The 24,511-nt window shown below is 43.9% G+C and overlaps 1 protein-coding gene across 1 annotated transcript in view; it reads right to left on the bottom strand.

Moving 5' to 3' along the window:
• Positions 1–24,511, bottom strand: part of LOC107282917 (vascular endothelial growth factor receptor kdr-like) — a 184,503-nt gene that overhangs the window by 115,733 nt on the left and 44,259 nt on the right. Inside the window, exons 2-3 of the mRNA XM_029283103.1 lie at positions 14,639–14,735; positions 11,151–11,374 (exon numbers count right to left, since the gene is read on the bottom strand). Coding sequence (XP_029138936.1) covers positions 11,151–11,374; positions 14,639–14,735 — 321 coding nt within the window. The remainder of the gene's footprint in view (positions 1–11,150; positions 11,375–14,638; positions 14,736–24,511) is intronic.

Here is a 24,511-nt window from a genome sequence, read left to right as displayed (position 1 = left end):
GGAAAGGAAAGGAAAAGAAAGGAAAGGAAAGGAAAGGAAAGGAAAGGAAAGGAAGTAAATGAATGAAAAAGGAAAGGAAAGGAAAGGAAGGGAAAGGAAAGGGGAAAGGAAAGGAAAAGAAAGAAAGTACATGAATGAAAAAGGAAAGGAAAGGAAAAGAAAGGAAAGGAAAGGAAAGGAAAGGAAAGGAAAGGAAGTAAATGAATGAAAAAGGAAAGGAAAGGAAGGGAAAGGAAAGGAAAGGAGAAAGGAAAGGAAAAGAAAGAAAGTACATGAATGAAAAAGGAAAAGAAAGGAAAGGAAAGGAAGGGAAAGGAAAGGAAGGGAAAGGAAAGGGGAAAGGAAAGGAAAGAAAGTACATGAATGAAAAAGGAAAGGAAAGAAAAAGAAAAGAAAGGAAAGGAAAGAAAGGGAAAGGAAGTAAATGAATGAAAAAGGAAAGGAAAGGAAGTAAATGAATGAAAAAGGAAAGGAAAGGAAAGAAAAGGAAGGAAAAGGAAGGGAAAGGAAAGGAAAGGAAAGGAAAGGAAAGGAAAGGAAAGGAAAGGAAAGGAAAGGAGGAGGAGGAGAAATACCATGGAGAGCTACATGAAAAGAAAGCCGAATTTTGAAAGTTGAATAAACAATGCAGTTTTCACAATGCCTTCCTTCCTGAAGTTGTGATGCACGTGAAATAATTTGCTTTCCTTTGTGGGCACTCTGGAGAATTTTCAGAGAAATAAGGTCTAACATTGTTTTTGCGCCTTCAACCTTTAGAGACGTTAACAGGAAGGGGTCCCACATTGTTGCGAGGTTGAAGGCCCAGGCTGATTTTTACAGATGTAGCCAGTTCTTTAAATTAACCAAGTCTTAAGTCATTGTTTTTAGCAGGCGGAAGAACAGGGCAGGATATCTGAGTGGAAAAAGAAGGAGAGATAAGGACAGGCTACTTAATGGTTTCCTGACATTTTCAGCTCAAAATTACCCACTTGGTGCTGATTTCTCACAGCAACGGAGGTGGGTGATGAATGGCCTAGGTTTATCAGGACACTACATAAACCAAGACATAGAAAAGCAAATAATCTGGTTTATTGTCTTTTTCCAGAATAACTCTCTCATAGCTTTTTTTTTTCCCCTATGGGAAGTTTATCAACTCCTGCATTTGAAAAGATTGTGATGGTTTCCAAATAGAATAGAATACAGAATAAGAAAGTTGGAAGGGACCTTGGAGGTCTTCTAGTCCAATCCCCTGCGCCAGAAGGAGACCCTACACCATTTCAAACAGGTGGCTGTCCAGTCTCTTCTTGAAAACTTCCAGTGATGACGCCCCTACAACTTCTGAAGGAAAGCTGTTCCACTGGTTAATTGTCCTCACTGTTAGGAAGTTTCTCCTTAGTTCCGGGTTGCTTCTCTCCTTGATTAATTCCATCCATTGTTTCTTGTCTTGCCTTCTGGTGCTTTGGAAAATAGCTTGACCCCCTCTTCTTTGTGGCAGCCCCTCAAATATTGGAACACTGCTATCCTGTCCCCCCTCGTCCTTCTCTTCATTAAACTAGACATGCCCAATTCTTGTAACCATTCTTTGTATGTTTTAGCCTCCAGCCTCCTAATCATCTTTGTCTCTCTTCTCTGCACTCTTTTCAGAGTCTCAACATCTTTTTTTTTTATTGTGGTGACCAAAATTAGATGCAGTATTCCAAGTGTGGCCTTACCAAGACATTGTAAAGCAGTAGTATCACTTCTCGTGATCTTGATTCTGTCCCTCTGTTTATGCAACCAAGGATTTCATTGGCTTTTTTGGCCGCTGCCCCAAATTTAACTACTGCTGGCTCATGTTTAAGTATAAACACTTAAGTATAACCTTCTAGCTTGGTGTTTATGACACGCTACCTTAAAAAGCATTCTTGTAGATCATGTAAGCCATTTTCTATGCCCAACTGGCAGATCGTTTTTAGCCAGGCTTGTCATTGGTCATATAATCCAAACCGCCAAGAAGTCCCAAGCCTACTGCATTTGGACTACAAAACTCCAGGTGACCGCCAGAAGGCAGCCAATCAAGTTTCTTGTATCTCTTTACTGTCGTTGTGATTTTTATTTTGTAATTCAAACAACACAGTTCTCACTTCGGAACTATTATAGCCTATATAATTACATAATTATAGCAATTGGGCTCTGCCATCTTGGCAAAAGTCTGGAACTAAATCATGCTTTTTGGAAATCCCGGGGGGGGGGGGGAGAGAGGCATTTCAGATTTGGTGTGATACAAGTCACACCACTCCCAGTAGGTAAAATGGTGGCTGCAGTAGCGATGGCGTCCATGGGACCTAGCCGTTTCATCCGGATGAAGAAATTAGAGCATTGCTCCACCCATTAGTTGAGGTGAGCAACGTTAAGATTCAGATTCAAAAAGGGTGGAGTTTGCCTCATGACATCACAAGGCTTGTCACATTATTTGCCCTCCCCTATTTCCCTTCTCCCCTCTCTTACTTTTCAATAATAAAGTTGGAAGGGACCTTGGAGGTCATCAGGTCCAACCCCCTGCTCAGGCAGGTAACCCTATACCATTTCAGACAAATGGCTGTCCAGTTTCTTCTTAAAAACTTCCAGTGTTGGAGCATTCACAACTTCTGGAGGCAGGTTGTTCCACTGGTTAATTGTTCTAACTGTCAGGAAGTTTCTCCTTAGTTCTAGGTTGCTTCTCTCCTTGATTAGTTTCCATCCGTTGCTTCTTCTCCTGCCTTCAGGCGCTTTGGAGAATAGGTTGACTCCCTCTTCTTTGTGGCAGCCCCTGAGATACTGGAACACTGCTATCATGTCCCCCCTCGTCCTTCTCTTCGTTAAACTAGACATACCCAATTCCAGCAGCCGTTCCTTATATGCTTTAGCCTCCAGTCCCCTAATCATCTTTGTTGCTCTTCTCTGTACTCTTTCTAGAGTCTCAACATCTTTTTTACATCGTGGTGACCAAAACTGGATGCAGTATTCCAAGTGTGGCCTTACCAAGGCATTGTAAAGTGGTATTAATACTTCACGTGATCTTGATTCTATCCCTCTGTTAATGCAGCCTAGCACTGTGTTGGCCTTTTTGGCAGCTGCAGCACACTGCTGGCTCATATTTAAGTGATTGTCCACTAGGACTCCAAGATCCCTCTCACAGTTACTACTATTGAGCAAGGTACCCCCTATACTATCTTGTCTCTGCCAAGTTTAATTGAAGGTGTCATGTGGGGGAGGGGCTTCAGGGAATAGTCAAAAAGACACCGGATGCATAAAACAGGCAGGCATTCAACCCTACCATTGTGGCCATCATCTTCTCTTGGAATATTAGGGCTGGAAGGGACTAGAGATCTTCTAGTCCAACCCCTTCACCAAGGCATGAGACCTTAGACCATTGTGGAATATCTTCGTTAACCATACTCTGTGGCAGGGATGGGCAACAATAGCCCCTTTATGACCTGTGGACTTCAATCCCAGAATTCAGCCATGCTGGTTCAGGAATTCTGGGAGTTGAAGTCCACAGGTCATAAAGGGGCCATCGTTCCCCCACCCCCCCTGCTCTGTGGACACTGCATATGACACGCAAATGCATCCTAAGGAATGCAAAACACAGTAAAGCTTCTGGCGGAAGCAAACGGAGAAAAACAAAATTTGCTTCTGGTCTGTTTCTTTGCCCTGAAGCTGAAGAAGAAGTAACTTAAGTGCTTCACAATCTTTGATGAGTCATAAGCACTATTGTCCAGCTGCCACTTGCACTGAAGCAGGCTGATTCGTGCTCACTTCCTACCCATTAGCTTATGATTCATTGGCCCATTTGCTTCTGTCACTTTCCTCTGAAGGAGCCACGGGTGCTCCTTCCTGTAAGGGTCCCGTTTCTGGGACGCCTTTCAAAATCTCCCACCTGAGATGAAACGGCAACTCTATAGGGGGAGAATAACTGATGAATGAGATTTGCAGGAGCCAAAGAAATAAAGAAAAGGAGACCGACATCCTGCTTCATGTGCCATGGAATCACCAGACTCAGTTAATGCATCATGCTTAGCCATGATGCATGGATGGAGCCACAAGGGATGGGCTGCAAATTCAGCTAAAGCATCGTTGAGATGCTAGGATGAAAGATGAGGATGGTGATTGGGTTTTCTTAAGGCTGTCCAACACTCCAAAGACTCTCAGCAGCTTACAATATGTGCAAAAAAACCCCACAACTCAAAACCACAGAACAGCCTGGACTAAAACAACTCTCCCCAACATGCTAGAAAGAAAGATTTATGTGATCTGCTCAGCTACAACCAAATAAATCCCGTTGTGGTTTAATGGGATACGCAGGTACAGCCTATGTGACATACATACTGTTTGTCAATTCAATTTAGAATAGAGCTGGAAGGAACCTTGGAGATCTTCTAGTCCAACCCCTGCTCAAGCAGGAGACCCTATACCATTTCAGACAGGTGGCTATCCAGTCTCCTCTTGAAAGCCTCCAGTGATGAAGCATCCACAACTTCTGGTGGCATGTTGTTCCATTGGTTAATTGTTTAGGAAGTCGCTCCTTAATTCCAGGTTGCTTCTCTTCTTGATTAGTTTCCATCCATTGCTTCTTGTCCTGCCTTCAGGTGCTCTGGAAAATAAGTTGACCCCCCATCCTTCTTTGTGGCAGTTCCTCAAATATTGGAAGACTGCTATCATGTCCCTCCTACTCCTTCTTTTCTCTAGACTAGCCAAACCCAAATCCTGCAATGGTTCTTCATATGTTTTAGTCTCCAGGCCTTTAATCATCTTAGTTGCTCTTCTCTGCACTTTTTATTTTCAAAGTCCCAACATCTTTTTTGTAATGTGGTGACCAGAACTGGATGTAATATTCCAGGTGTGGCCTTACCAAAGTTTTTATAAAGCAGTACTAGTATTTCAAGCGGTTTTGATTCTATGCCTCTGTTTATACAACCAATGTCCCAACAGTACATCTAATTGTTTCATCTTTCCATTTTTGAAAGCTCTCCACATCTAGGCAGATAGTGTCAGATACCTTTCGTTGAACACCGAGGTGTCCTGGGGATGGGGTAGGGGGGGGGAGCAAAGAAGTCAGGATAGCAGCAGTTGTGAGACTTGCAAAAAAAGGGGGTGGGGCTTTGAGGATGCCCCTACGGCCATCATCTTGACTTTTCAAAATTCTCCGAGCAGTTTTGTCTTGCAGCTTTCCTCCCCCCCCCCCCAAAACGCCTTAAATCAATGGAAATTCTGCTCACTGGAATTTTATCACGTTACTGTTTCTCTCTCCCTCCCCAGCCGGCTTTTATCAGCCGTCCTAAAGGAATTCAAGTCTATCTGGCATTCCTGTTTCAGGACTGGCTTCATCGGAGGAGTCTGCTTATGTATGGGCCTCACGCAGGTGGGGTGGGAAAAATAATGTTTTCCCACGAGACTCCCAGGCTATTCTTCCCAGCGGCGGCAGCGTGTGAGAACAATAACAAGCTGTATCTCGTCCCCTCTTTCATTTTTAGCCTGATACTGAGGTCCCTAGATGGGCAGGCTTCAGAAGGAAGCTGCATTGCTCCGTTACAATGCCCTGCGTGGCTTTTGTTTCATCAGCCCCCCCTAGAGATGTTTTCTTGATTCCCCCACCCCAACAGGGGGGAATACGGAATCGAGAATCAGCCCAGAATAGGGAATTTTATTTTATTTTCCATGTTGCAACTCATAACCCGGCAGTTTTTCTTTCAAAAGCTGCATTTTTTATTTTTTTTTAAAATTAAGGCATAATTGCAAGGCCTCTACATAATTAGGTTAATTTGGAATAAATGAAATCAATTTCAGGTTTTGTGGCAGGCCTGCCCACATTTTCAAGGGCGGTCACTGGAATCCAGTAAGTAAGTCATTGTTTTGGTGGTTTGTTCTGAAAGCAAATTGGGACTGAAGGCATCCCAAGTCACCCAAAGGAAGAAAATCTATGTGCGTGGATACACAACCAAGAGGATGGTATTCTGCATCACCTCTCACTTTGGACTTGAGTGAACACACTTTTGCACTGGGCAGGAAAATGGAATATGTTTGCACAACACACCACAAGCATCTGCAGGACAGCAAAGAGCAGAGTGACTCCGCACGTGGCCCCTGATCCCATTGTGCAACTCACACAAGTTATGTCGTTTGAGCAACGACACTGTGCCCTCAGAAGCTGTGGCTGCTCCAACACTGGAGGCTTTTAAGAAGATACTGGACAACCACTTGTCTGAAATAGTCTAGGGTCTCCTGCTTGAGAAGAGGGTTGGACTAGAAGATTTCCAAGGTCCCTTCCAACTCTGTTTATTCTGTTGTTATCTACACAAGTTTCAACTGGGACACAAACTTCCACCGTCCTGTGCTGAATTCTTTTTTCGTTTGCCTTTGAGCTGCAGGTTGCTCTCGTTTCTCCAACTGTGCTCTACCAAATGATGACAAGGATGCCCCCCTTGCTTCCATCACACACAAACACGGACCCCAATTTCTGCTCCTCCAGCACTTCCGTGTGAACTAACCTTCTTGATCCATGCTGGGTTTTAAAGCAGGGAACGCTCCACCCTGCCTGCCTTCCTGCAAACTCCCCTTGACCTGCCGAGCCAGACAGTCTGTCTGCAAAGGCTACGAGAAAGAAGCCATTCTCCATCTCCTCGGACTTTTCCTGACAGCTGATAAGCCACTAACATTCCACAGTGCCCGCCCGGTCCTTGCCTGGGACGTGCCATGCGGCTTGCCGTGGTCTTCTTTCCTCGGAGGAGCTGCGGGTGGCTTGAAGGAGGCTGGAAAGGGAAAGAAGCAGCTCGCCTGCACAGCTCAAATGTCCCACCCTGCCTTGGCAATCTCCCATTTTGCAAGCCGAGGGGGCTGAATGGGCCTGTCTCCAGGTTGCCCTGTCTCCAGCCGACCTCTTGATCTGCTGCTGTGCAGGGTTTGATACCTGGGAAGATCATCAGGTGGAGAATGTTTCAACAAGGGAATTCATCAAGGCTTCGGATATCAAAAGTTGGCATTGCCTAGCGGAGTAAAATCCGCAGGGACTCCTTTACCTTTTCAGATGCAAAGACTAGGAGGGGGTCTGGAGCATCTAAAGTAGCATCTGTCTGCACCTGGGAGTACCAGAATCAGGTTTTGAGTGTTTGCTACTTTTCCCGTTGCTGTTATGCTCACTTTGTTTGTTCACTGTCCCAATGGATTTGGAGCAGTCCGTAAATACTCTTAATAAAGTAAATAAATGTGAACTTCCTTCACGCTGTCAAGCTCTTTCTTGGGTTTGCATGGCTGCCCTTTGCAGATGTTGAGTGATCCTGGGGGGTGGGGGGTGGGGGAAGAGTGTACTTGGATTCAGGAACTGGATGCTCCTTGTGTGATTCCTTGTGACTTGATGGGGTTTGAATTGGAAGTGCTCCCCTCCCCAGTTAAATAGCCATGTTGATGCTGTTCTCTAGATGAACTTTCCCTCAGCTCCTGAGGACTTCAAAGGCAAGGCCGTGTAGTTTCCCGAAGAGATTGGCTCCTGGAATGTTTTGATATCCCAGACTAGGCTAGAAGCCTGGAATTTCCTGCTGTACTGACAGGCTGTACTACAACTTCCATTATCCCTCATCAACCATCATGCCAATCGGGTATGGTAGAAGGCACAGTTTAACCCTTCGTTAGGGTGGCAGACTGAAGGAAGATGGATTTACTCGAGGCAATGTTGTCTCAAAACAGGGACTGGCAACCCCAAAGCTTGCTTGGGTTTATTGGTCTTTGTAAACCCCCTATAAAACCCTTAGCTTTTATAAATGTGCTCCTTAAATTTATTTTAAACGTATTGAACTAATCGAAAATATATTTAGTTAAGACTTTTGTAGGCTAAATGAGGAGGAGGAGGAGGAGGAGGAGGAGGAGGAGGAGGAGGAGGACCCCTCCCCAAAATAGCCCTCCCAATTTTTTCAGCTTCATTCTTACTATCCCACACCATCACATGACCGTCCGGGGAAAAAGACAACAATGCTTTATTTTCCTTCCAAAGAAAAATTAAAGAAAATGCCAACTCAAAAATCCAAGCCTCATTTTTGGGCTGTTGAAACATTTCAAAATCAACTAAATTCAGGCAGAAAAGCTAAGAGAGATGGGCAGACAGAAATGCCAAATTCCTGATTCTCAGATCAAGGAGGAGAAAACCTATTAGAGAATTGATCTATTGACGATTCCATTAAATGCTGCTAAATTCTGTTGAAAATGTGGTTGCCACTAGGAAGCACTGGATCTGAATTTTATCTCCCTCTCCTTCTCCCTCTCCTTCTCCTCTGTTGTTTGATTCATGGTCTTGACTTGGTTTCTTTGTTCTTTGACTATAAATAAGGATATAGATACGACTTGCCATCATTAAGCTGAATTTGGACTATCACAGGAGTGTTCTAAACGGTTGAGTCCTTCCCACTGGACCTGCCTAGATTTTATTCCAAAACTGCTAGCACTGGCCAGCTCTGACTGCAGGAGCCAAATTACTCAAGAGTAATGGCTACTCCTGAGGAGGCCGTCCTTTAATGGCACCTCTCCATGTAACTTCCTGCTTCATTGCCTCAGTGCTCTTTAGCTTTCAATCTAAGAGCATCAAGGCTCTTGTGGGCTATGCAAACACAGCTTGAGAATGAAGTTAGAGTTTACAGATGGGGACTTAGGAACATGGAGTTGTTAGCACCTCATCACTGATCTGGGGGTCCAATCAGAACTGCTTGGGGGTTGCATCTTCAGTGAGATCTCATCTCTGTGAGACCTGACTCACAGTTGGAGTATAAGGCTGAACCACACGCAGGACGCTTTGTAGAATTGTCTAGCCTCCGATTTCTGTTGCCAAGCTTAACTACAGCAGAGGAAAGATTGTACCCAGACATGTATTAAAAATCAGAGAGCCTCTTCTGCCTTCTGCCTTCTCTGTCCAAAGGCTGCTGCTGTGGTTTTTAAAAAGCAGTCGTCACTCTACCAGGACAAGCAAAATATTTTGAAGAGATCAAGATTGTCTGCTTTCTGCTTCAAGAGCTCCTTTGCTTCTAGCCTCTGGCTAGATGGTCACATAAAAATGGCTGACTGAGTGGCGTCCCTGGTACAAAAAGGAACAATTACAACACAGCTGCAATTTTGCATGCCAGGCTTGGAAGGATTACGTATGTTGTTTTGCCTTTTAATGTTATCCACTAAAGCCAAGGACAAGGAATTTATGAGCACCGAAGAAGGACTTGCATAATAAGATCAGTACAGTTTTATTCTTCAGATGCCACCAGAACTAATTGGATTGGTCAACAACTGTCTGGGAATTTGGTTCCAATTCTTTGTTCCTTAGGGCTACCACAACTCAGCCTTTCCTGTTTGGTGTTGTGTCTTTCATCCTGATGATTCTTCTGACCACATTAGTGAGGTGTCCAACTTACAGTATATTCTTTGCAATCATCTGGTCATTAGCTCTCCGAGAGTCACTGAGGCCACTTGGGGGTTTATATGTACCCTCATGGTCACCTGAACCATGTGCAAATGGGTGTGGAACCTCCTTGGAACTGCTGAAAGGACTGGGTTGTAGACAGGAGGTAGGTGGTGCCGTATCCCTCCCCCTCTGTTGAGAGAGGATTGTTCAGTCTTAACACAGATGGCCTCTTTGACCCCTATTTCAAACCAGCAGTCCTATTTGTCCAGAATATGACAAGTTCACATCAATTCTGGATGCTGAAGTCTACAGATTTTCAAGTTGCCAAGGTTGAGAAACACAGCTCCAGGTGCTGGGTGTGTGGGCTGACCCCAATAAAGTTGGAAGTAAAGAGGCTGTGATAGAATAAGAATATTATCAACCCCAACTGTAAATGTTCTCAACAACCATGGCTGAGCTACTCAATGCATGTTGGTGTTCCTAAAAAGCCATGGTGATGCAGTGGTCAGAATGCAGCCTTGCCGGCTAACTCTGCCCTCTGCCAGGAGTTCGATCCAGACCAGGTCAATGTTGATTTGGCCTTCCATCCTTCCAAGGTTGATAAAATGAGGACTGAGATTGTTGGGGGCAATACGCTGACTCTGTAAACCAGGGGTCCCCAACCTCCAGTCTGTGGACCAGTACCGGGCCACAGCATGCCAGCAACTGGTCCGCACAAACAAGCAAAGCCCCATCCGCGGGATGCAGGCAGCATATAAAACCAGCCCCCCTCTGGTCTCTGGAAAAACCTCTCCCCATGGAACTGGTCCCTGGTGCCCGAAAGGTTGGGGACCTCTGCTGTAAACCACTTAGAGAGGACTGTAAAACACTATGAAGCGGTATACAAGGTTGTTTGTTCTTTGTGGTTTGGAACTCTGATACTTTGGATTTCAACTTTCACAGCCTTTGCCATTGACCAAGGGTATGGAGGGAGGGAGGGGGGGACACAAGCATTCAAGTGACAATGGTCTAATTCAGGGGTAGGCAACCTCAGCTCTTTTATGACTCATGGACTTCAACTCCCAGAATTCCTGAGTCAGCATAGCATAGCTGACTCAGGAATTCTGGGAGTTGAAGTCCATGAGTCATAAAAGAGCCGAGGTTGCCTACCCTTGGTCTAATTGAAGCCCTGACCTCTTCTTTACATGAGATGCATATCAAAAAGGCATGGGACTTCTATGCAGCTGCCATATTCGTTTTTTTCCCACCCAGATGTCTCTGCCCTTGATTTTGCTATTGATAGGATTGATTATATATCACACCAAGCTCCATACCTCTTCTGATTTTTCTTTTTCATGGAACACAGAATAAGGGTTGAAGGGACTTTGGAGATTTTGTAGAGACATGTTGGCACCACCAATGTATAAGTGACAGAAAATCTGTACTATAAAGCCAACAACAGGAGCCTCATGGAAATTGTTCTTGCCATGGCATTGCCACCCAAATTGAGATCTGGATTACAGAATACAGAATAACAGAGATCAAGGGATCTTGGAGGTCTTGTAGTCCAACACCCTGCTCAAGCAGGAAACCCTATACCATTCCAGATAAATGACTCTCCAAAACCTTCAGTGATGGAGTACCCACAACCTCTGGAGGCAAGCCATTCCACTGATTAATTGTTCTCCCTGTCAGGAAATTTCTCCAAATCACCTTGGTTCCCATTCATTTTTTCCCTTTCTCCTCTGCCTCCTTCTCATCTTTCCTCTAGTACCAGAATCAATGAATCAATCAGCCTTACCTTTAACGAAGACATATAACTTGGCTTTCAGTTCCTCCGTGAAGGGGGGTTGGTCATAAAAGCAGGTGAAATAGCCAGTGTCGTTGGCCACAGCTCGGTTAATACCAATGGTGCTGCAGGAATGCCATGGCTTGTCTGAACACTTCTGCTTGTGAACATGCCATCGCTTGCTGTGGGTGATCTGTTCATCTCCAGCTTGCCAGGTCAATCCATGCGCTGAGCCCCTGGCAAGAGAAAGTACCGTTCCATCAGTTTCAGGCATAACGTAAGATGCTGCCAGGCAACTGGGCACAACCACGTCGCTTTTTGCTGCCTGGTCAAGAACATCCTTGGCCTATGTGGAAATCATTAAGTAGACTACAAAGGACAATCTAAGAAAATGTGACATTCCTATAGAAAAGACCCTGTGAATATGGAGAAGAACAACCCATCTCACCCATGCTATGGTACATACTATGTCCTTCAACATGCGCAGAAGAAGACCTCATGCTGGAAAAGAGAATGCTGTCAACATGGCTGGCTGGGGAATTCTGAGAGTTGAAGTCCACAGGTCTTAAAGTTGCCAAGGTTGGGGACCCCTGCCCTAGAGAGTACTTTAGTTCTCTCCTTCCTCCTATCCCTCTTCTGTGGTCCATCAAGTGACACTGATACTAAGAGCTCTTCTGCTGACCAGTTAGGAGCCATTTTTAGTCTCCCCTGGCTATCCTCCTCTGACTTTGTAATTCTAATCACTAAGTTATCCAATTGTGTTAGTTCTGACCATACAAGTGCAAAAGTTCAATTCATTCCATACTTTGAATTTAAGAGGAGATACTGTCCTTGAGAGCAGGACTTTTTCTATCTTGGTTCTGACCATGAATAATAATTGTCCTTCTCCTTCTCCTCCTCCTCCTCCTTCTCCTCCTCCTCCCCTTCTTCCCTCCTCCTTCCTCTTTCCAACAACAACAACAATTGGCCAAGATTGGGCTGGATACTACCTGCTGATGCTCTTTCACTGAATTTTCAATATAAAGAGTTCACAAAACACTTGTGACTCAAGTTGATTGCAAAATCGATTTATCTGGCATCCAGTTGCATAATTGTATTACCCACTATCATAAGTTCTTTCATATTGAAGAAGATCCCGTAAACCACCTTTTTTTGCTGCCACTAAATCCTGCAATCTTGTCTTCTTTCAGCAAGGCTGTCACAGGTCAGCAACTTCTGAAGCTGCTTCGGGAGATAAATTAACTTGTTCAAAGGTTCTGGGAGATTAAAGTGGGCAAGTGCTGTATTTCTTTTCTGAAATGCAACTGGCCATTGGGAAAGATAACCACAGCAATAACAATGCACTTGTAGGGTGTTGGGGTATGTGTGTGTGTCATAAAAGCCAGGATGGTGGCTATCACCATGCAGAACAGAATGGGACAACTTGCCACAGCCATCTTGCCACAGGCAATTTGCCACAGGACAATTCAACAATTTATTTAAAATAATTAAAACATTATTTCAATTTTGTCATTCCCCTTCCCATTGTTGTTCCTTCTTTGGCGTCCTTTCTTTAATGATTATATCCTACCATTTCTTCAATATTAGTGTAACTCTTGTCCCACAGCGAGTTAGAATAGAGAAGAGCTGGAAGGGACCTTGGAGGTCTTCTAGTCCAGCCCCCCGCTCAAGCAGGAGAACCTATGCCACCTCAGACAAGTGATTGTCCAGTCCCTTCTTAAAAATCTCCAGTGATGGAATGCCCACGATTTCTGAAGACAAGCTAGTCCACTGGTTAATTGTCCTCACTGTCAGGAAGTTTCTCCTTAATTCCAGGTTGCTTCTCTCTTTGGTCAGTTTCCAACCATTGTTTCTTGTCCTTCCCTCTGGTGCTTTGGAGAATAATTTGACCCCCTCTTCTTTGTGGAAGCCCCTCAGATACTGGAATACTGCTACCCTGTTGCCCCTGGTCCTTCTTTTTTTTAGACTAGCCGAGGGGTAGGCAACCTTGGCTCTTTTATGACTGGTGGACTTCAATATCCAGAATTCCTGAACCAGCATGGCTGACTCAGGAATTCTGGGAGTTGAAGTCCACCAGTCATAAAAGAGCCAAGGTTGCCTACCCCTGGACTAGCCAAACCCAAGTCCTGTAGCCATTCTTTGTATGTTTTAGTCTCCAGGCTTTGGATCATCTTAGTTGCTCTTCTCTGATTTTTTTCTAAACTCTCAACATCTTTTTTGTGATACGATGACCAAACTTGTCCATGGCAAGTTGTCCTAGACCCCATGAAACACCCTGCCCAGTTTCTACATGCATCGCAAGGCTTGAATTGTAGGAGCCTGCCATCCTGACCTTTTTTTTGACTGTCCCTACATTGGATACCTCTCTGCACTGCTAACTCTAGAGAGAAATTATTATTACTTTCCACTGTATTGCAACAAGTTGGCTTGTTTGATGTTGCCAACAATGTTGCTATGCAATACTGGATGACACTACAGGAAAAGAAATACAGGTAGTTCTTGACTTAGGACAGGGGTCTGCAACCTTGACAACTTTAAGACTTGTGGACTTCAGCTCCCAGAATTCCTCAGCCAGCATAGCTGAAGTCCTCAAGTCTTAAAGTTGTCAAGGTTGCAGACCCCTGACTTAGGACAACAAGTGGGACTAGAATTTCTGTTGTTAAGCAAGGAAGTTGCTGATTTTAAAACCTCTTCTCTCCAAAGTTGTTAAATGGATCACTGCAACTGTTCAATGAATTATGCAGTTTGCCATTGGCTTCTTCCCAGGGCTGAGAGAGAATGACTGGCCCAGGATCACCCTGCCAGCTTTGGCTAAGATAGGACTAGAACTCATGGCTTACGATTTCTAGCATGATGTCTTCATCTCCATACCAAACTGGTTTTCACAATGTTGTAACTATCCTATTCCAAAGTCTGTTTCTGAAGTTCTTGCAAATCGCCTACCCTGCCCAGGCATTCTTCATGGGCTGTTTTAGCATCTCTGCCTGGAACTATGTTTATTTTTCTCTCTGGCCCAAGTTGTGATTTTTAGGCTGCTTCCTTATGTGTCAGATTCTAGAAGGTATTTCAGAATAACAGAGTTGGAAGGTACCTTGGAGGTCTTCTAGTCCAACCCCCTGCTCAGGCAGGAAACCCTATACCATTTTTAGACAAGAGATTGTCCAATCTCTTCTTAAAAGCCTCCAGTGATGGAGCACCCACAACTTTTGAAGGCAAGCTGTTCCACTGGTTAATTGCTCTCACTGTCAGGAAATTTCTCCTTAGTTCTAGGTTGGATTCTCTCCTTGATTAGTTTTCATCCATTGTTTCTTGTCTTGCCTTCTGGTGCTTTACAGAATAGGTTGACTCCCTCTTCTTTGTGGCAGCCCCTCAAATATTGGAAGACTGCTATCATGCTACCCCCAGTCCTTCTTTTCTCTAGATTAGCCATACTCAATTCCTGCAATATTTCAGGACAACATCCCCTGGAAATCTAAATTCCCACTTAGTTTGGAATTTACCTGCAAGTTATACTGAACGAATCTCCAGCTTCCACTATAATATAATCACGTTTGATGTTCAGTTCAGGTTTCATAAGCCTTTCTTGCTTCGCCAGAGCTGAGCCAGATGGAGGGAGGGAGAGGGAGAGAGAGAGAGAGAAAGAAGAGAGAGGGATTAGATGAGAGCAATTTCAATTTTTTTTTTCATTTTTCATGATAAATAATAGTAATTGCATAGTCCCATGGCTTGGTGGTTTTCTTCAAAGATTATAAAATAGAAAGTTATTCTACTTTATTGCTTGTTTATGAAAACAGAAGTAACTTTTAACATTCCTTAGTCATTCCATCCTAGTTTACAGTGCATTTCTCTAAGATATACATCTGAAAGAATGAAATCAAAAGAGTAACCTCTTCACACACTCCCATTTTCTAAAATGTCCAGTCCTAGCATTGGAATAAGAATTTTTATGTAAATTTGAGGTTGGCAATACTCTTATTGGTTTGTAACTATGGATACATTTTAGGCAATCATTCATCAGATGTATTAAATGTCATGGCCCATCCCCAGATAAAAATACTAGGTGTATAACTATTTTTTAAAAAAATCAAAATTAAAAACAAAAGAAATAAAACAATCTATTCTTTATGTTGATTTTGACACCAACCTTCCACTTATAGAACATTCACATGGGCTAAGATTTAAAAACTAAAGAATTACAGCAAGAGGAATACAGGATGGAAAAAATATGACAACTAAATATGCAAGGATACATGTCCTTGACAGGGGAACAGTAATGAACACTGTAAACTGTTCTCATCCACTGCTTTCAGGTGGTGAATTGTCCAGCCAAATAAATCTGTGAACTAGCATGAATTGCATCCTATTTATTTAGGTATTCAACTTCTACCCCTCCATTAACTTCAGAAGCCCAAGCTTGCACGTGCACACACACACACACACAATGCTACCTCCTCCTATAGCAGTGATGGCGAACCTTTTAGACACCGAGTGCCCCAAAACCGTCCCGTCCCCCGCCCTGCTCGTCTGCAGAGCCACCTACCGCCTCCATGGCCCACCGCAGATTGCCCAGGTGGCCCTACAGTGCCATGGTGGCCACGCCCTCCACCCGCGCCCCGCATCATCATCTGCGTGTGACGGAGTGCGAGGGTGGAGTCTTGTCCCTGCTGCCTGGCTGCCATGTCCTTGGCTGTGCTTACACCACATGGGCCATGCCCGGGGGCGACTCTCCTACGGGGAGGCTGCTGGTGAGGAGGGGGCCGCAGGGGGAGGTGGGGCTGGGGCGACGGCACGAGTGCCCACAGAGAGGGCTCTGCATGCCGCCTCTGGCACGCGTGCCATAGGTTTGCCACCACTGTCCTATAGTGTCACAAGCAACCTTGCATTGGGCATTGGGGAGAGAGAGAGGGAGGGAGACAGAGAGGGGGTGGGAGAGGGAGGGTCATAATTCATGTTTTGCTAACTGTTGCATTCTTCTCCAAAGTCATTTCTGAGGTTCTCTACATTTGTAAAACCATGATGAATGGTTAGGCATTATGTGAAAATGTGGCCACATTCGCATATTCAGTGAATCACAATGGTCAGGTACAAGGCACCAGAATGACACTGTGAATTGACAAGAGAAGTATCTTCATTGCTACTCGCCTATTTACAAGAATCTCACCAGATTAACCATGCTTTCTCGAGAACAATCAGATAAGCTCTCCTGTAAGAATTCCAGGATGGCTAATCTCTTAACTCTACTCCCACTTTAGCTATAGAGTCCACTACACAACTAAGGAACCTGTAGTTTAGGGCTATAATATGAACCCCACACCTCAAAAAAGAACACTTGAAGAAATAGAGATATTGAAACAGAACTAATGGGTTAAAAAGCCAGTTGTAAATTGTCTCAAACTCTTTGCAATGCATTGCCAACCATGTGCACCATGACTTCATTGAGTGCAAATGTTTTGATTTGCATCGCTTGCCAATAATGTCACAATGTCCTGACAGGTGTGAAATAATGACTGGCTGAATGCCTATCAGATAGCACTGAAGAAAATGCAAATTTAGGCTGGCATTAAAACTTCTGTTCAAATATATAATCTGGAAAGGATTTTTTTTTTAATGAACATGAAACAAATTGGAAAAATACAGTAAGCTCCTATGTGCTAGGTCAATTGAGATACCTGTGATGCAAATCCATACTTATTTTCCAATAAAACTAGTCATTCAGAAGAACGATAAGTAGGGTGACAGCATAATTTGGATTCTGGAAGACTCTTGTCTATGGTTTCCATCAAGATCAGAGAGTCCTCCTCCTCCTCCTCCTCCTCCTCCTCTCCACAAACCCTACTCCCTTCTAATACTGATGATGTTCTCTAGTTGGGTCATGAAACATCTGCAAGAAAACAGCCAAGATCAGAGTGCATCAAAGTTCAGCCCTGACCTGCAAATGCTGTATTCTCTTCTATTGGTACCACTTAAATACGCATTGCAGGATGTAAAAAAAGTGGATGGTGTTGTTTGCCCTGGTGGTGCCATTGCTGACCCCCCCCCATGGATGTACGTAACATCTAGGTTTGTATCCAGCTATTTAAATGCATCTGAAAACGCCCCCATCTCCCAGTTGATTTCCTCCTATGTGTAAGCCATCAGCCTTTCTCTACCTTATCTGAGATCCTCAATTTATTTCCATCTAAACTTATTTACGTTCAGGCTATAAAAACATATCCTGTTTCATGCACTGCTGAAAGGGGAATGCCCCTCTTGTGTAGCTTGTCCTTCTCCAATTAGATTTGCTCTGCAGAGTCACCAGCGATGGGGACGGGAGCTCCGCTTTCAAAATATTTGCTTTTAGTAGAATTATTACACGGCAGTGCCTGGGCATCCCACACGGCCCTCTCTTTGTGGTCCTAACAAACATAATGGCCCTATTTAAATGAGGCCAGGATGGATCAGATATATGCTGCGTTTCCCCTGATGGTTTTGAAAGAGCCCTTATCGGGGCTGTAAAAATCATTTTACCTGTTCTATCTCAGCCAGGATAATTATGAGCAGTAATAAAGACTCAGCTGTACAAACGCAAGTCATAATTCTGTGGGCATGTAAAAAACTACCAGCAGCCCAGAGCAGTGCTTCTATGTCTCCATGCACATACACGTCTTTGCCATGTGAACAGAAATGTTTTTAAAAGACTGCAGCGGAGAATCAAAAAAGGAACTGAACATGGCTGTTTTTTTCCCCAGCCGGAGATGTGGAAGGAGTATAATGTATTAGTGCCGCTTTATAAAGCCTTAGGAGGACCACACTATTGCATCCAGTTTTGGTCATCACATTACAAAAAAGAGGTTGAGATTTTGGAAAATAAATGCAGATGATTAAACTAAGACTCTGGCTAGTCTAGAGAAAAGAAGACCTAGGGGTGACACAATAGCTGCCACAAAGGTCAAACCTATTTTCCAAAGGACCAGAAGGAGAGATAAGAAAGGGTGGATGGAAACTAATCAAGGAGAGAAGCAACCTGGAATTAAGGAGAAATTTCCTAGCAGTGAGGACAATTAACCAGTGGAACAGCTTGCCTCCAGGAGTTGTGAGTGCTCCATCACTGGAGGCTCTTAAGAAGAGACTGGGCAACCATTTGTCTAAAATGGTATAGGGCAGTGGTGGCAAACCTATGGCACGCATGTCAGAGGCGGCACTCGGAGCCCTCTGTATGGGCACACGCGCTGTCACCCCAGCCCCGCCTGCCCCCGTGGCCCCCTCACCAGCAGCCCCCCTGGAGGAGAGTCACTCCCGGGCACGGCCTGCATGGAGCAGCGCAGCCAAGGACATAGCCAGGCAGCAGGGACAAGACTCCGCCCTCGTGCCTCATAGCGTGTAGATGATGCTGTGGGGTATGGGCGGAGGGCGTGGCTGCCATGGCGCTGCAGGGCTGCCTGCGTGATCTGCTGCGGCGAGCCATGGAGGTGGTGCATGGTCCTGCGGGCAGGCAGGGCAGGGGGCGGGCAGGGGCAGAGCAGGCAGGATGGGAGGCGGAGCGAGGGCAGGGGTGGTTTTGGGGCACTCGGTCTCTAAAAGGTTCGCCATCACTGGTATAGGGTCTCTTGCCTGAGCAGGGGGTTGGACTAGAAGACCTCCCAGGTCCCTTCCAACTCTGTTATTCTGTTATTCTGAAGCTGTAAAACTCCAGGCTGGACTTTTAGAGAGTTGACTCACAATAGACTTTCTTCATCTGACTTTCCATCCTTCTTCCCTCCCCCTCCTTTTTAAGCAGAAAGCAAAACCTAAAAACCTCCTCTCTTTTCCTATCTGCAGACATTGTTTTCCATAGCTTCGTTGGCCATTAAAATTCTGGCGAACACAGCTCTGCTTCTCAAGTGAAGGCAAACTGACCTATTTTCACATGTTCAGACCAATCCACTAATTGAAAGTTCGGCACTTGTCAACCGACTCATCTTTATGACGGTCGCCGTGTCCCAGAATCACGTGATCCCCTTTTGCAACCCTCTGACAAGCAGCGTCAATGTGGGAAGCCAGATTCACTTAACAACCGGGTTACTAACTGAGCAAATGCAGTGATTCACTTAACAACTGTGGCAAGGCTGTAAAATGGGGCGAAACCCACTTAACAAATGTCTCGTTTAGCAACAGAAACGTTAGACTCAATTGTGGTCATAAATCAAGGACTCCTTGTACTGATGATCTCCTCTGATCCCAAACAGGGAATGGGATGCAGGTAATCCTTGATTTATGACTATTTGTTTAACAATGGTTCAAAGTTATGACAGACTCAGAAAAAGTGATTTATGACCCGTCCTCAAAATTATGACCATTGCACCACTCCTGTGGTCACGTGATTACGATTCAGCCACTGGGCAACCAGATTGCAATTCAGGATGGTTGCAGTCATTTAGCACCTTCCTAGTCAACTTCCAACAAGCAAAGTTAATTGGAAAATCAACTTAATGAGCATGTGATTCACTTAATAACCATGGTAAGAATAGTCATAAAATTGGGTGTGGTGATGTGATGACTTGCTTTATGAGTGCACTGACCTATGATGGAAATGCCAATCCCAATTGCAGTCATAAGTCAAGGACTACTTGTTTAGCACCAAAGAAACATCACAACATCACAAATTATAAGAACAAAGAAAAACATGAAGAAAAACAAGAATAAAAACCCAAAGAGGTAACCATAATTGGTCAGCTGGGAATATTTTGAAATCAAACAGATTGAATTTGTGTTTGCAGCAACATCTGGGTCAACACGCACCTGGGAGAAAAATAAATCCATGAGGAGATGCCTATTATGGATCCAGTTTCTCATCTTCACCACAACTCATAGTCCATCACAAGATTGAAATCCCATAGGCCAGTGATGGCGAACCTTTTAGAGACTGAGTGCCCAAACTGCAACCCAAAATCCACTTCTGTATCGTCGGGTGCCAGGTGGGCATAGCCCATTGGGTAGGAGTGGCTGTGGTGGTAATGGCAGATTGGGTGGGACTAAAAAGTTCAATCAATTAATTCCAACTTTGCGAGATCTTTTTTTTCCCCGCAAGAAGTTGAAATTGATTGATTGAACCTTTTTTTTTTTTGCACACAGCAGTGGAGGCCTAAAGTGAAAAGGTTTTATAAAATCCAGTTGAAGGCCTAGGACTGGGGCGACGGCGTGCATGCGTGCTCACAGAGAGGGCTCTACGTGCCACCATAGGTCAATTCGGAAAACAGCCCTTCTGTTAACATCTAGCCAGTTTAACCCCAAGAAGGCCTGGAGAGAGGAAGAGTCTGAGGTAACTTCCTGTGGCCTGACCATTAGTGATCCCTCTATCAAATCACCTGGTTTTGAACTGCCCTGCTCTATGGGGATGAAATCAAACAGAATTAGGTGTGATACTGGAAGAAATAACTTCACAATCGATACCAAAGCTACGAGTGGCGCAAAGATACATGCTCAGCATCACAAGGCAAGATAGAAAGACCTGCGCGTGGATTAGAGAACAAACGAAAGTATATGAGGCCATCAGAAGAGTGAAAGCATTGAAAAGGGAATGGGCTGGTCACATAGCAAGAGGAATGGATGGCAGGTGGACCAAGACAGCCATAGAACGGGTCCCACTTGATAAAAAGCATCCATGAAAGAGACTTAAAACAAGATGGAGCGATGACATCAGAAAGTATGGCGGGACCAATTGGCAAAAGAAAGCCCAGGTCCATATTGGTTGGAAACATGCAGAAGAGGCCTTCATCCTGCAGTGGATACACAATGACTAGGATAGTGATGATGATGATGATGATGATGATGATGATGATGATGATGATGATGACGACGACGACTAGAGTAGAATAGAGAATAGAATAGAATAGAATAGAATAGAATAGAATAGAATAGAATAGAATAGATATTAGAATAGAACAGAACATAACAGAACAGAATAGAATAGACAGATTGTAGAATAGAATAGAGAACAGAACAGAACAGAATAGAATAGAATAGCTTTATTGGCCAAATGTGATTGGACACACAAGGAATCTGTCTCCGGTGCATAAGCTCTCAGTGTACATACAAGCAACAAGTGATAAATCATAATCATAATCATAAAATACAATCATCATAAATCATAAGATACAACACTCAAATGATGACTGGAAGACGTGCCTCTGCCCTGTATCTGTGAGACTGGAAAGATTCCCCTTGTTGTGATTGTGCTGACATGCAAACTATTAAACATATTGTGCAAGATTGCCCACGATATACATTCTCTGGTTCCTTAGAAGATCTGCACGAAGCAACGGCAGAGGTCATCACTTGAATAGCAGAATTGGACACCCAGTTAGGAGGCCACTGCCATATCCCCATAGAACTTTTACTTATAATTATGTGGGTTGTGTATATACATTTATTTCTCTCCTGTCATGTTCTCATCATAATACACTAAATAAATAAGTAATAACCAAAACCCATGAACGCCATCAGGGAGGAAACTTTAGCAGATCACCCCCCCAGGACCAGATATTAAAAGTCTAAAGAAAAGCTTCCTCACAAAAGCTTATAATCCTGAGATTATAAGATGAGATCATGAGATCACTCGTAAGAGATGGAACTTGTTGGCCCAAAGGGTATCCATCGAGTAGAGTCGTAAACAAAGATCTGTGACCTTGGAGAAACATGAACCAAACTACAACCAGATTTCAATGTGGTGTTTTTTTTTCTTATTCTCTACCCCACCCTGCCAAAAAGTTGAACAAAGCCATACTGGATAAATCCTCAAAAACTGGGGGAGGGGGAGAGGGGGGGGGAAATGAAGTGGACTGATTTGCCCATTCTCATTTCACAATCCCAGAAAGCAGATATGCTGGCTGTGCTTCACAAAGCAGATGATGATGTATATCACACTGAAGTCATCCAGCCCTTGGTAGAATCTCCTTTGATCTGGTCGTACAGCATTATGGTTCATCAACTGGAAATTTGGCCTCAGAATAGCAATAGCAATAGCAATAGCAATAGCAATAGGCAGGGCAAGAAGCAATGGATGGAAATTAATCAAGGAGAGAAGCAACCTAGAACCAAGAAGAAATTTCCTGACAGCGAGAACAATTAATCAGTGGAACAACCTGCCTCCAGAAGCTGTGGGTGCTCCATCACTGGAGGTTTCAAAGAAGAGATTGGCCAGCCATTTGTCCATAAGGTATAGGGTCTCCTGCTTGGGCAGGGGGTTGGACTAGAAGACCAATGTGAATGCTCCAACACTGGAAGTTTTTAAGAAGAAATTGGACAACCGTTTATCTGAAATGGTATAGGGTTTCCTGCCTGAGCAAGGGGTTGGACTGGAAGACCTCCAAGGTCCCTTCCAACTCTATTATTATTATTATTATTATTATTATTATTATTATTATTATTATTATTATTATTATTATTATTATTATTATTATTATTATTATTATTATTATTATTATTATTATTATTATTATTATGGATCATCGCACAGTCAGCCAGATGTTCAGACTGGATTTGGCATTTTTGTCCATCTATCGAGTCCTTCCCAAGGATCTGGGATAGGCAGATGTGGATGTTTGATGTTATTACAGATATCGTCGCAGGATGGAGGCAGTTCCTAGTAAGGCCGCCTTTTGCAATTGACTAATGGCGAAATTGTCAATACCTATGATGGTGTTCAAGTGGTGCTTCAGTTGTTTTGGGATTGCACCCAAGGCACCTATTACTATTGGTACTACCCTTGCTTGCTTTTGCCACAGTCTTTACTATTATTATTATTATTATTATTATTATTATTATTATTATTATTATTATTATTATTACTATTACTATTACTATTACTATTACTATTACTATTACTATTACTATTACTATTACTATTACTATTACTATTATTATTATTATGGATCATCACACAGTCAGCCAGAAGTTCAGACTGGATTTGGCATTTTGTCTAGCTATCGAGTCCTTACCAAGGACCTGGGATAGGCAGATGTGGATGTTTGGTGTTATTACAGATATCGTTGCAGGATGGAGGCGGTTCCTAGTAAGGCCACCTTTTGCAATTGACTAATGGTAAAATTGTCAATGCCTATGATGGTGTTCAAGTGGTGCTCCAGTTGTTTTGGGAATTGCACCCAACGCGCCTATTACTATTGGTACTACCCTTGCTTGCCTTTGCCACAGTCCTTCTATTTCTATTTGTAGGTCTTTGTATTTTGTTATCTTATATTATTATTATTATTATTATTATTATTATTATTATTATTATTATTATTATTATTATTATTATTATTATTGCAATAGCACTTAGACTTATATACCGCTTCATAGTGCTTTAAGCACTTTGTGAGTGATTTATAGAGTCAGCATGTTGTCCCCAACAATCTGGGTCCTCAGTTTACCGATCTCAGAAGGAGGGAAGGCTGAGGCAACCTTGAGACAGTCAAGATCAAACTCCTGGCTGTGGGCAGAGTTAGTCTGTAATACTGCATTCTAACCATGGTGCCACCATGACAATGAAGAGAGGGAGGGAGGGAGAGAGACCCTGAGGTATTCTGAGTTGTGTTTGTTTATTCAATTTCTATAGGCACCCATCTCAATTAATAACTCTGGATGGCTTAGAAGTGTTCTTGGCAACAGGGTGTCCACAGTTGACTGACAGACAAAATGAGCAGTGCGCCATTACAACCCAGGCTCTCCATCAACTCTCTGAACCAAGGACAAAAGGGATGGTGTTTGTATCACAACCTCACAGTACAGGCTCTGACACTGCTCTTACTCCATGGATGGCTGTAACTTCCCAGCCTGGTCTAAGGTCTGAGACTGAGATGCGTGGGCCTCCTGACTCTCTCAGGAGAGTCCAAGTGGTTCTGCATCCAAGCACTAACCAAGCCTGACCTGCTCAGCTTTCTTGCCAGTGGCTGGTGCCTGCGGAGACCTCAATCTGTGAGCTATAATCTTCTCCCTTCCTGTATGTCATCCAAAAGGCACTTTGGCTTCACAGCCCCCTCCAGACAAATCCTGGCTAGTGAGAACACCATGGTGATGCCCTCCAGAAAGCCTCTGCCAACAGACTCATCACTGTGGGGCTCCTGTGATGGACCAGCAATGTGTGAAGACAGGATCAGTCTGCATGAACAAATCCCACTATAAATTTTCTGCGGCCTGACAATTGCTTTGGAGCTGTCTTCACCAAAGTTAATTTCCCCCCTTGCAAACTGAGCTCTGTGTTGTAATCCCAGACTTTATCCAAGCATATGAGAGAGAGAGAGAGAGAGAGAGAGAGAGAGAGAGACAGACAGACAGACAGACAGACAGACAGACAGACAGACAGAGACAGACAGACAGACGGACAGACAGAAAGAGACACACAGAGAGAGAGACACACA

Source organism: Protobothrops mucrosquamatus, unplaced genomic scaffold (assembly GCF_001527695.2).
Source record: "Protobothrops mucrosquamatus isolate PMUCROS unplaced genomic scaffold, P.Mucros_1.0 scaffold19, whole genome shotgun sequence".
Classification (NCBI taxonomy): Eukaryota; Metazoa; Chordata; class Lepidosauria; order Squamata; family Viperidae; genus Protobothrops; species Protobothrops mucrosquamatus.
The sequence above is the reverse complement of the archived record's forward strand: the minus strand, read 5'-3'. Positions and strand labels throughout refer to the sequence as shown.